We start from the raw sequence: 12,675 nt of genomic DNA, 5'->3' as shown, positions 1-12,675 counted from the left end.
GCTGCCGAGCACAGGAAGTCTCTCTTGGCCTGATAAAAAGCACTGATGCAAGATCGGTTCGGATGCAGTTATAAGTCAATCAAATTTGGAAGAAGGAGAAGAAGCGGTGTTTGGGGAGCAGTTGGGGGATCTAAATTTACACACAAAGTTGGCCTATTAATTCATTCTCACAATCAGAAACATATCTATTTGGTTGATTAAAGGCAGAACTGCCTATTAGGTTCCCATACTCCTGTTTGCTTTAGAACATCAACATGTAAAGGTGAGACGTTATTGTTGTCGCATGCTTTTGAGTCATTTCCAACTTATGGCAAGCCTAAGGTGATCTATCATGGGATTTTCTTGGCATTATTTGTTTGGAGGGGATTTGATTTTTGTCTTTCCCTGAGGCTGAGAGGGTGTGATTAGCCCAAGCATTTGAACTTGGTGTCCAGAGTCCTAGACTACACCACACTGGCTTTAGGGGAGAAATTGCTAACAAGAAATTCTAGACTATAAAAGTATCCTTCACCCTATACATGGCTGCTCCATTGCAAATCTCCCTCTTTGCTCACCACCAGACTCTGATGTTCTCAGATTTATGTCAATCAACTGGTTGTTGTTGTTCCAGAAGTGATCAGTTTTAGTAATGATTGTGCTCTGAAAGTTATTCCAAATGGATTGATGAAATTGTTATAAACTGAACCACAATAACACAGGGTTGTTGTATATCTTTCGGGCTATGTGGCCATGTTCCAGAAGTATTCTCTCCTGACGTTTCGCCCACATCTATGGCAGGAGAGAATACTTCTGGAACATGGCCACATAGCCCGAAAGACATACAACAACCCTGTGATCCCAGCCATGAAGGCTTTCGACAACACAATAACACAATTACAAAAAGCAATACTGCTTGGAACGTGCCAGATTATCTGAAGCTACCTTACTGATTTCTGGTTTTGGAGAGAATTTTGGTTATTGACTATGTAAAACACTAGTCCGTAGCACCCAGTAGACTGGGAAATCAACAACAACAATAGCAAAATGGGATTAAAAATCCCGAGACAGCAAACTGGATCTTTCCATGTTTGGAAATAGATACTTGATAGCACATTTTTGATCAATCACATTTCCATTTTACATTTCTAAAACCAAACAAACCCTGATGAATAGAATACCTAATTCTGTACAGCTATGCCTAATATTGTATACTCATTTTGATATAAGCACCGTTTAAACCAATTGGATTCTGTTGTTTTTAATTACCCTCAAATGGCCTTTGTCTTATGTTGATCCCATAAATGGGAGACTTCCAAGGTCCTCTGTCATCTAAGCACAGGGCTTCCAAACACAGGACTGTGGCTTCCTTGACTGAGTCTATCCACCTGTAATGTGTCCTTGCTTTTTTCCTATTGCCGTCTACCTTGCTAAGTACCACTGTCTTTTCTCATGTGTCATGTCTTTTCATGATATGCTCAAAGTACAGCAGTCTCAGTTTGGCCATCATGGCTTCTAGGGAATGCTTAAACTTTAATTTCACTATTTGTCTTTTTGGCAATCTACAGTATCCACAGAACTCTCTCCCAGCACATTTCAAATGAGTTGATTCTCTTCCCATCAGTTGTCTTTGCTGTTCAGCTTTCACACACACAAAAATACTATACCATGAACAATAATGACTATGGCATTCTGCAATATATTTTTTACAGTTGAGGGTATTGCCTAGCTTCATAGCTTTCCTTTTCCTTATAAGTTGTACCTTCTGATTTCTTGACTGCAATCTCCACTGAGAAAATATGGCTAACTCAGGCATGGGCAAACTTGAACCCTCTGGGTGTTTTGGACTTCAACTCTCACAATTCCAAACAGCTGATAGGCTGTTAGGAATTGTGGGAGTTGAAGTCCAAAACACTCGGAGAGCCCAAGTTTGCCAATGTCTGGGTTCAACCCTGTTTAAGAAGTGAACTTAACAAAGTATATCCATCTCTTTCCATTTCAATTAAGACCCACCTTCCTTGTTCAAGGCATCATCAACCTCAGTAGAAGGCCTGCCAAGATATTTTCCAACCAGAGATGAAGACAATGGCAAAACCTTTTATCCATTCAATTTGCAAAACCTGACTGGAGTGACAATTGAATCTTTCTTCAACACTGACAACATAAGGACATCTTCCACCACACCCAGACACAGTGCTCTTCTTGGATAGTTTTCTGTCACTTTCTAATGCCTTTCGAGCTGGTTCCATTCCCATACAATCCGAAGCACAGGCAGTCCCTGAGTTACAAACATCTGACTCCTAGTTAGGAATGGGGGTGAGATAACAGAAAGTGAGAGTAATCTACCCCTTGGAAGGGAAATCAAGAATTATCATGGAGAAAAGGTATCTCCACTGAAGCTTTATCACTAATCCATGTTTCCATAATATGCAAAATTTCAAAATTAAATTATCACAGGGATAGAAAGTGAGGTGAAATCTTCTGAACTGAGGCATAGACAGCAAAACAAACACCACAGTGGAGAGATAGGCCATACGATAAACATGTCAGAGTGGGGAAAAATATGGAAGATAAATCTTAAATACACATACGTGGTAGAAATAAAGGAAAACTGGTATAAGATATTTTGCAGGTGGTATCTCACTCCAGATAAGCTCGCCAAAATGAATAAAGGAAAAGGGGATGGTAAATGCTGGAAATGCGGGAAGCATATAGATGACTTTATGCATATGTGGTGGAGGTGTAAGAAAGTTAAAAAATATTGGCAGACAATACATAAAGAAATGGAGAAAATAATCCAAAAGAAATTTGACTTTAAGCCGGAGTACTTCCTACCAGGAATAACGGACTTCCAGATGGACCACAACATAGAAAAACTCTTTACATACATGGTGACGGCAGCCAGGATATGTCTGGCAAAATTGTGGAAAACACAAGAAACACCATCGAGAGAAAACTGGTTTCTGAGACTTTTGGATATTAAAAACATGGACTTACTGACTCAAATTCTAAAACAGGACAATGCAACAAAACGAGAGACAAATTGGTCTCTATTGAAGGAGTATATGGACAAAGAAAAGATGAATTAAATATAAACTATTGTAAGAAAGTACCCTAGGACTCAAATGTACCCAAGGGTGCCGCTAAAATGAGCCTTAATTAGAGGGAAAAGGTGTTGTCATGTAAAAGGTCTGGAAGGAGAATTAGGGATTCGTGGGTGCCGATATTTTTTTTTTCTTGTTTGCTTTATTTTCTCTGTACAGATTGCTAGTTTACTTGGTGTTAGTGTTGGTGTTGTTGTGATTTATTGCTATCTATAGGTTTTCCTATATTTTTCTATTTTATGTATTATAAAAACTCATAAATAAAAATAAAAAAAACAAACACCACAGTGGTGTTAACCCTTCCTTATGCTATCCAAATGACAACAAGGTCAGGATAGCTCCCTCCTTGCTTTCCTTCTGGCAATAATGAAGGCTTCCATGTTTCATCAACCTATGAAGGCGTTTAACTGTGTACAATCATAGAGTTGGAAGAGGGCCATCCAATCCAATGCCTTGCCATACAGGAAAAGCACAATCAAAGTACCCCTGACAGATGCCATCCAGCCTCTGTTTTAAAGCCTCTAAAGAAGGGACTTCCATTGAGGCAGAGAGTTCCACTGTTGAACAGCTTTTATGGTCAGGAAGTTCTTTCTAATGTTCAAGTGGGATCTTCTTTGTATCTGTATCTTAACTGATTTTATTTTGTATCTTAATGAATTTTAGGTAGGTTTCACCTATCAAATTGTTTAATTGTGTATTTGATGTTTTTAAACTGCACTGGTTTTAATCATATATAAGGTATCTTGAGTCCCATTAGAAATACAGTAGAGTCTCACTTATCCAACACTCGCTTATCCAACGTTCTGGATTATCCAATGCATTTTTGTAGTAAATGTTTTCAATACATCACGACATTTTGGTGCTAAATTCGTAAATACAGTAATTACTACATAGCATTACTGCGTATTGAACTACTTTTGCTGTCAAATTTGTTGCATAACATGATGTTTTGATGCTTAATTTGTAAAATCATAACCTAATTTGATGTTTAATAGGCTTTTCCTTAATCCCTCCTTATTATCCAACATATTTGCTTATCCAACGTTCTGCTGGCCCGTTTATGTTGGATAAGTAAGACTCTACTGTACTACCACTGCCACTAATATTTTTAAAGTATGAAAGTAACCTTTAAGATTCATATACACACTAAAAATGTACTCAGGACAGGTGTATAAATAGGAGGATCCATCAATAGGACGCATGTACAAAAAGGAAAGTTTTTAAATTTCAGACTCGGTGGATTATACACTGCCAGAGAATCATAAGCATCCCTTAAAGTACAAATATATGGAAACGATGCCTCTAATGTATAATAGATTGACTCCATGTGAAGACTGAAATATCATGGGCAGTATTTTTGATTAAAACCATGTGGAAAGAGGCTTGAATAAAGCTGCTTCACGGGACCAAATTGTTTTAGAAAAATTATTTTGGCCAAGAATTGCATGGTTTCGATGGTAGGCTTTTGTAGACCCCCATTAGATTTTTGTGGGCCATATTTTAGAGCTAAATGCTCTGAAGATAAGATATTGACACAAATAGATTCATCACTCCAGTCTAACGCAGGGCTCAGAAAATTTCCTGCGGAAGCAAAGGAGACTGAACCCAAGTCTATACACCAAATGTATTATGTTTCATAGACACTTTGCACACATAATCTTACAGAGTATTTTAAATAATGTTGTGTATGAAACAAAATTTGTTTACATTGCATTATAGAAAAGCAAAGATATGGTTCTTTTGCCCACCCATGGGGACAATTTTGGATTTAGAGTATTTTGGAATTCTGGATAAGGGAGGCTACACTTGTTCATACGCATCGTATCTATGAACAGGTCCCATCCCAATGAAAAAGACTTTTCAAACAGTTTAAACTATCTGTACATCTGTCTTGAGTATTGTATATTCTAGCAGAGTGACTTCTCTGGGATCTTGGGAAGAGAAAGGAGTTTCCCATTAGCTTTCACCTGATTCGTAGTGGTAGTGTTGGTGAGAGGGAGATATATCAAAGATTCTGCATAAGGAGACACTTTTGTACTTAGAACATATGCTCTACCACTGAGTTGCAGCATCACAAAGTACATTCAGGACCACATAGCACACACTAATCGTTTCCTCTCTGTTCTAACTATGTCCACTTGCCCTGTGTATTTGAAACATGAAAAGCAAGCCACAAAAGCTCAAAAAGTGCTCTTTTCTTTTCAAATGTTTTTCTTGACATTTGGTCCTTCAAATGTTATGGACCTCAGCTTCCAGAAGCTCCAATGGTCAGGGATTTGGACAACGTCTGAAGGACCAGAAGTTGAGTATCTCCATTCTAGATGACCTCTAGGCAATCCACACACATTGTGCCTCTTGGATGCCAGAAACAGCTGCGGACCTGCAGCACATGAGGCCAGCTTCTGCTTTGAAGATGGACAAATAGAGGCTTGTGGGCAGCTGTTCTTTCCTTTTCAGGCTTCACAAATAGTTCCTGGTCTGTCCTTTCAATGATCTTTCCACCTCCATCTGTTATATTGTGGCAAACTGAAATTTTAAGCAAAGAGGCACCAGCTGCACAAAAATGCCAGTTACCGTTAGGACTTTGCCAGGTGCTCTAATAGTTACCTCTATGATTCCTGTTCGGTGAGGAGCCGCTGCCATCATCTCTCATTGAAAGCACCCGATTCTGCCACATTTTGGATGCTAAGCAGGATCAGGCCTGGTTGATATATGGATGGATGACCTAGGAGTACTAAGTCTCTTCAGGTCGTACTAAGAAAGAACTGTATCCAACCCTAGATACCGGCTACCTCTTAATTTTACTTATCTTGGCCATCTCCTAGTGGTTTTTGTTGTTATTGTTGTTTGTTGATGTTATGTATCAATTCAAAGGGTTTTATTTTTGGGTGGTTGGGTTTTTGAAAACCTTTGGATTGAGCTCTTGGTAAATGATACACTTGGATATTGTGTCCAATTTTGGGCACGGCAGTTGAAGGGAGATGTTGACAAGCTGGAAAGAGTCCAGAGGAGGGCGACTAAAATGATTAAGGGTCTGGAGAACAAGCCCTATGAGGAGCGGCTTAAAGAGCTGGGCATGTTTAGCCTGCAGAAGAGAAGGCTGAGAGGAGACATGATAGCCATGTATAAATATGTGAGGGGAAGTCATAGGAAGGCGGGAGCAAGCTTGTTTTCTGCTGCCCTGAAGACTAGGAAGCGGAACAATGGCTTCAAACTACAGGAAAGGAGATTCCACCTGATCAGTCATTACCTGGATTAAGTCAGTAGATGGATGGGGTAGTTTGAAAAGAATTGCTTTAGGTCCTGATGAGAAGAACATATAAGTCTATAAATCCATCTCTGTCATTTTCTATGTCTTGCATACTTTGGAAAAAGTAACCAAACAGACTTGGTCTGGGGAATCCTTTTCACTTGAAGCCGCCTCCTATTCCCTCTCTCCATATCAATATCCCTCAGACTTTTGGAGTCATCTGCAGCCAATAATAATAATAATAATAATAATAATAATAATAATAATAATAATAATAAAACTTTATTTATACCCCGCCACCATCTCCCCAACGGGGACTCGGGGCGGCTTACATGGGGCCATGCCCAGAACAATACAATATAAACAGCATATAAAAGAACAACACATCACAACACAGTGAACAATACAATAAATAATAATATCCATTACAATACAAATCAAGGAAACAATGAAAACAAGGGCGGACCAAATGAACATTAAGTTAAAACTCGGGGTGAGAAAGACATAAGTACACCAATCCTCGCCTTCATCTCACATCCATTTGAATATCAAGCAACCAGAGAACAAAAGCAGTCATGTTTTGTAGCCCAGGAAACAAAGGAATGAATGAGATTATGCAGGGATGAACAGCATTTACCTTAAAGCTCATCATTATAGCCACATTCATACATGTGTTTTTACCACTTGGTGGGCACTAGTTAAGCAGCAAATGATTTGGTATCTTAGAACAGCCTTTTCTAATACACCTGACATTATGAAAGTACAACACAGAGTCACCAACAGGACCAATAGTTAAGAATGATAGGAACTGCACTCTAAAACACCAGGGACACAACACTAGAGAAAGTTGGATTAAATCTACTCAGTATTGAAAACAGTTGACTTTCCCCACTTCGTTCTTCTCCGAGGTTACTGAATCAGTGGGGAACTACATTACTAGAAAGATGTCTTCAAAAACTGGTCAGAAGCGTCACTTGGGCCAAAGAGTTGCAGCCAGATTGTTCACTGGGGAGCACACAACCCTCCTGTTGCAACAGCTCTGTTGGCTGTTGCTGTGTTGAGGAACAAATCAATGTTCTGGTTTAACCCATAAAGCCTATACAGCCTTAGTCCGTATTATTTGAAGGACACTGTATGAGACCATTCCAGCTCTAGGACCACCTAGAGATGCCTTTTTTTCTGTCCCACCATCTACTCAGAGTTGTTAAGTAAAAACAAGGGAGCCAGGGCCTTCTCAGTGGTTGCTCCCAGATTTTAGATCTCCCTCCCAAGAGAGGTCAGGATTGGCCCCGTCCTTGGATTTCTTCTCTCAGCAGTTCAGAACATTTTACCTGCAGACTTGAAGCTGGTTCAAACTGCGTTATATGGCAGTGCAGAACCAGCCTAGGAGTTGGGCTTTAACTATGCAGACTCTACACAAAATTCATTTATGTTCCATAGACACCTTCTACACATCATTTTACCAAGTATTTAAGTAATTTTGTGTATGGAAAGGATGCTGCCTCTAAGGTTTGACTAGTCTTTTAATGCATGTCAGTCTCTTAATGGAGCCTCGGATGGCATTAAACCCTTGTGCTGGCAGGACTGCTGACCTAAGGTCAGAGGTTCGAATCCAGGAGGTGTGGTGAATTCCCATCTGTCAGCTCCAGCATCCCATGTGGGGACATAAGAGAAGCCTCCCAAAGGGATGGTAAAACATCCCAGGATCCCTGGGCAACGTCCTTTCAGACGGCCAATTCTCTCACACCAGAGGCTACTTGAAGTTTCTCAAGTCACTCCTGACACAAAAAAATCTTAATGCTTAAATTTAATCAAATACAGTAGAGTCTCACTTATCCAACATAAACGGGCTGGCAGAATGTTGGATAAGCGAATATGTTGGATAATAAGGAGGGATTAAGGAAAAGCCTATTAAACATCAAATTAGGTTATGGATTTACAAATTAAGCACCAAAACATGTTATACAACAAATTTGACAGCAAAAGTAGTTCAATACGCAGTAATGCTATGTAGTAATTACTGTATTTACGAATTTAGCACCAAAGTATCACGATGTATTGAAAACATTGACTACAACAATGCATTGGATAATCCAGAACGTTGGATAAGCGAGTGTTGGATAAGTGAGACTGTACTGTATGTTTTTTTAAAAAAATATGTATACCCTTTTCCTGTCTATGCATTGTATTTTATTTGTATTCTTTTAAAATAAATTTAGCTGGCCTGAGTCTCATGATCAAGATATTACATTGGAGGAGGAGATGGAGAAAGAGGAGGAGGAGGAAGGAGAGACAGGAGAGAAGATGAGGAGGAATAGGAGGAGGAAGAGAAACAGAAGGAGGAAAAGGAGGAGATGAAGAAAGACAAGAGAGGAGGAGGAGGAGGAAAGGAAGGTTGAAGGACAAAGAACATGAGAAAAAAAGAGGAGGAGAAAAAGGAGGAGAAAGAAAGGGAAGGAAGGAGAAGGGGAAAGGGAAGAGAAGAAAGAAGAATGGAGAACAAGGAAGAGGAGAAAGAGAAGAAGGAGAGGGGGTGGAAAAGGAGGAAGAAGAAGAAGAGGAGCAGAAAAAGAAGGTGGAGGCAGAGAAAGGAAGGAAAGAAAAGGGAGGGTGGGGGAAGAAGGACAAGGAAAAGAAGAAAGAGGAGAAGGAGGTGGAAGAAGAGGAGGAAGAAGAAAGAGCAGGAGCAAAGAAGGAGCAGGTTGCCCTCCAGGAGATGGTGTTAGGAGACAAAATAGTAGGAGCTTAGAATCATAGGATCATACAGGGCCATCCAGTCCAATCCCCTTCTGCCAAGAAACGGAAAAATGGCCTTCAAAGCACCCCGACAGATGGCCATCCAGCTTCTGCTTAAAAGCCTCCAAAGAAGGAGCTTTCACCATACTCTGGGGCAGATAGAGAGTTCCACTGCTGAACAATGAGGAGGTTCTTCCTAATGTTCAGGTGGAATCTCCTTTCCTGTAGCTTGAAGCCATTGTTCTGCATCCTATTCTCCAGAGCAGCCAAAAAAATTTGTTCCCTCCTCCCATCTTAATGCATGGTCCTCATCATGTCTCCTCTCAGCCTTCTCTTCTTTAGGTGAAAAATGCACAGCTCTTTCAGCCACTCCTCATAGAGCTTGTTCTCCAGACCCTTGATCCTTTGAGTCGCCCTCTCTTCCCGATAATCAAGCTTAAGACACATCCCCTCGTCGGACACAACAACCACAATTTCCCAGGTGGAGTATAATACCATTCGAAGGTTTGAGCCTCGGAGAATGGCTCTGGAGGTCAGGATTCAGCCCAGGATGGGCCTGGAGCACGTCACACTCTCTCAGCCTCAGTTCGCAAGGGCAAACCCCACGATGGAAACGCCATAAATCGGAAAAGCATGAAAGCCGGCAAACAACAAGAGAGGCTGGGTTGCCGTGAATTTTCCGGGCAGTATGGCCATGTTCCAGAAGCATTCCCTCCTGACGTTTCGCCCACATCTATGGAAGGCATCCTCAGAGGTTGTGAGGTCTGTTGGAAACTAGGCAAGTGGGGTTTATATATCTGTGGAACGTCCAGGGTGGAAGACAGAACTCTGAGGATGCCTGCCATAGATGAGGGCGAAACGTTAGGAGAGAATACTTCTGGAAGATGGCCAGACAGCCCGGAAAACATACAACAACCCAGACAAGAATTCCTTTTCCTGGAGATATCTCAACCCCACTTGCCTAGTTCCCAACAGACCTCACAACCTCTGACTTTGCCTGCCATAGATGTGGGCGAAACGTTAGGAAAGAATGCTTCTGGAAGATGGATACACAGTCCGGAAAACATACAACAACCCAGACAAGAATTCCTTCTCCTAGAGATATCTCAACCCCACTTGCCTAGTTCCCAACAGATCTCACAACCTCTGAGGATGCCTGCCACAGATATGGGCGAAACGTCAGGAAAGAATGCTTCTGGAACATGGCCACACAGCCCGGAAAACATACAACAACCGAGACAAGAATTCCTTCTCCTGGAGATATCTAAACCCCACATGCCTAGTTCCCAACAGACCTCACAACCTCTGAGGATGCCTGCTACAGATGTGGGCGAAACGTTAGGAAAAAATACTTTTGGAACATGGCAATACACCCCGGACAACATACAACAACTCAGACGAGAATTCCTTCTCCTGAAGATATCTAAACCCCACTTGCCTAGTTCCCAACAGATCTCACAACCTCTGAGGATGCCTGCCACAGATGTGGGCGAAACGTTAGGAAAGAATACTTCTGGAACATGGCCATACAGCCCGGAAAACATACAACAACCGAGACAAGAATTCCTTCTCCTGGAGATATCTAAACCCCACTTGCCTAGTTCCCAACAGATCTCACAACCTCTGTGGATGCCTGCCACAGATGTGGGCGAAACGTTAGGAAAGAATACTTCTGGAACATGGCCATACAGCCCGGAAAACATACAACAACCCAGACAAGAATTCCTTCTCCTAGTGATATCTAAACCCCACTTGCCTAGTTCCCAACAGATCTCACAACCTCTGAGGATGCCTGGGCGAAACGTTAGGAAAGAATACTTCTGGAAGATGGCCAGACAGCCCGGAAAACATACAACAACCCAGACAAGAATTCCTTCTCCTAGAGATGGAACATACAGAGATGGAACATGGACATACAGCCCGAAAGACTCACAGCAAACCACCCTGGACATTATTCCACAGATATCTAAACCCCACTTGCCTAGTTCCCAACAGATCTCACAACCTCTGAGGATGCCTGGGCGAAACGTTAGGAAAGAATGCTTCTGGAAGATGGCCAGACAGCCCGGAAAACTCACAGCAACCGAGTGATTCTGGCCATGAAAGCCTTCGACAGCACAGTTTGTTGTTTGTGGTATAAAATAGGAATGGACCCCAACTCTGCCAAATGGAAGCTCTTGGGACAGCGGGAAATAAATGCTTTTTTTGGGTCCTTTTCAGCACAAAAAGAGGAGCTAGATAAATGTTTGGAAAGGAGGGATAACAAGCCTCGAAGCTCCAGATTCTAGGACTGAGAGAGAGATAGAAGATAGATAGATAGATAGATAGATAGATAGATAGATAGATAGATAGATAGATAGATAGAGAGAGAGAGTCCTTACCTTAATGGTCCCGTCCATGGAGAAGGCTTGCCCGCCGATTGTGCCAATATCCCATACATTGGAGCCGAAGGAGCTGGTTCTCTCCTCTCCTCTTCCTCTCTTTGCCCAGTCCCGGATTTCTTTGCCCGGGACGTCCAACTCCTGCCTGCCTTCCTCTCCTCTTCCTCCTCCTCCTCCTCCTCCTCCTCTTCTTCTTCCTCTCCAAACGGGCTGACGCAAAGCGAAAGAAAGAAACGACGCGGCCGTTTGGAACCGGATGAAACTCTTTCTTTCTTTCTTTCCTTTTTCCTCCCTCCTCCTCCTCCTTCTCTTCGGACTAATTTTGGGAAGTGAAGTCACTCGGGGAGGAAACGTCCTGCCTCCGGAATGTCCACAGGATCCGAGATAAGGTGGCGAACAATCACGACGTTTTTGGAAAAGCTTGATTCGAATCAAACCCCAGGAACGGAAAGAAGACCCTTCTGCTAACGAGGTCCCTCCAAGTCGGATTTTTTTTCTCCCGTTTTCCTGCAACGTTTTGATTTGTCGTTTCCTTGCAACTTTTGGATTCGTTGACGTGCCTGAAAAGGCTGGATCTACACTGCCCTCTAGCCCAGGACCTGATCCCAGATGGTCGTCTTGGAATACACTTTAAATCCGGTGTCTGCCTCCTGCAGAATTCTGGAGTTTGTGGTTTGGTGAGGACAAGGACCTGTCTGAGTTGTTTAAAGTCCCCTTGGTAAAATGGATTTAAATTAGATCCAAGCTCTAGTGTGATTAGGTCTTTTGAATCGGATTATATGAATCTATGAATCTACAACCCGATGGCGAAGTGTGTGGAGCGCCCGCTGTTAGCTCCAGCTCCTGCCAACCTAGCAGTTCGAAAACATGCCAATGTGAGTAGATCAATAGGTACCACTCCGGCGGGAAGGTAACGACGCTCCATGCCAACCTAGCAGTTCGAAAACATGCCAATGTGAGTAGATCAATAGGTACCACTCCGGCGGGAAGGTAACGACGCTCCATGCCAACTAGCAGTTCGAAAACATGCCAATGTGAGTAGATCAATAGGTACCACTCCGGCGGGAAGGTAACGACGCTCCATGCCAACCTAGCAGTTCGAAAACATGCCAATGTGAGTAGATCAATAGGTACCGCTCCGTGCAGTCATGCCGGCCATATGACCTTGGAGGTGTCTACGGACAACGCCGGCTCTTCTTAGAAATGGAGATCAGCACCAACCCCCCCC

General features: G+C 42.2%; 1 protein-coding gene across 4 annotated transcripts in view; it reads right to left on the bottom strand.

The window, feature by feature from the left end:
* The window catches only part of fli1 (Fli-1 proto-oncogene, ETS transcription factor), a 148,875-nt gene that overhangs the window by 103,550 nt on the left and 32,650 nt on the right, over positions 1 to 12,675 (bottom strand). Inside the window, exon 1 of one of the 4 annotated variants that reach the window (XM_062960894.1) lies at positions 11,448 to 11,916. The exons of the other annotated variants lie outside the window; for them this stretch is intronic. Coding sequence (XP_062816964.1) covers positions 11,448 to 11,465 — 18 coding nt within the window. The 5' untranslated portion in view covers positions 11,466 to 11,916. Of the gene's footprint in view, positions 1 to 11,447; positions 11,917 to 12,675 lie in introns of those variants that run through there. 4 annotated transcript variants of the gene reach the window in all.

Source organism: Anolis carolinensis, unplaced genomic scaffold, assembly GCF_035594765.1.
Source record: "Anolis carolinensis isolate JA03-04 unplaced genomic scaffold, rAnoCar3.1.pri scaffold_8, whole genome shotgun sequence".
Classification (NCBI taxonomy): domain Eukaryota; kingdom Metazoa; phylum Chordata; class Lepidosauria; order Squamata; family Dactyloidae; genus Anolis; species Anolis carolinensis.
Note: the sequence above shows the minus strand (reverse complement) of the source record. Positions and strands in the feature narration are given on the sequence as shown.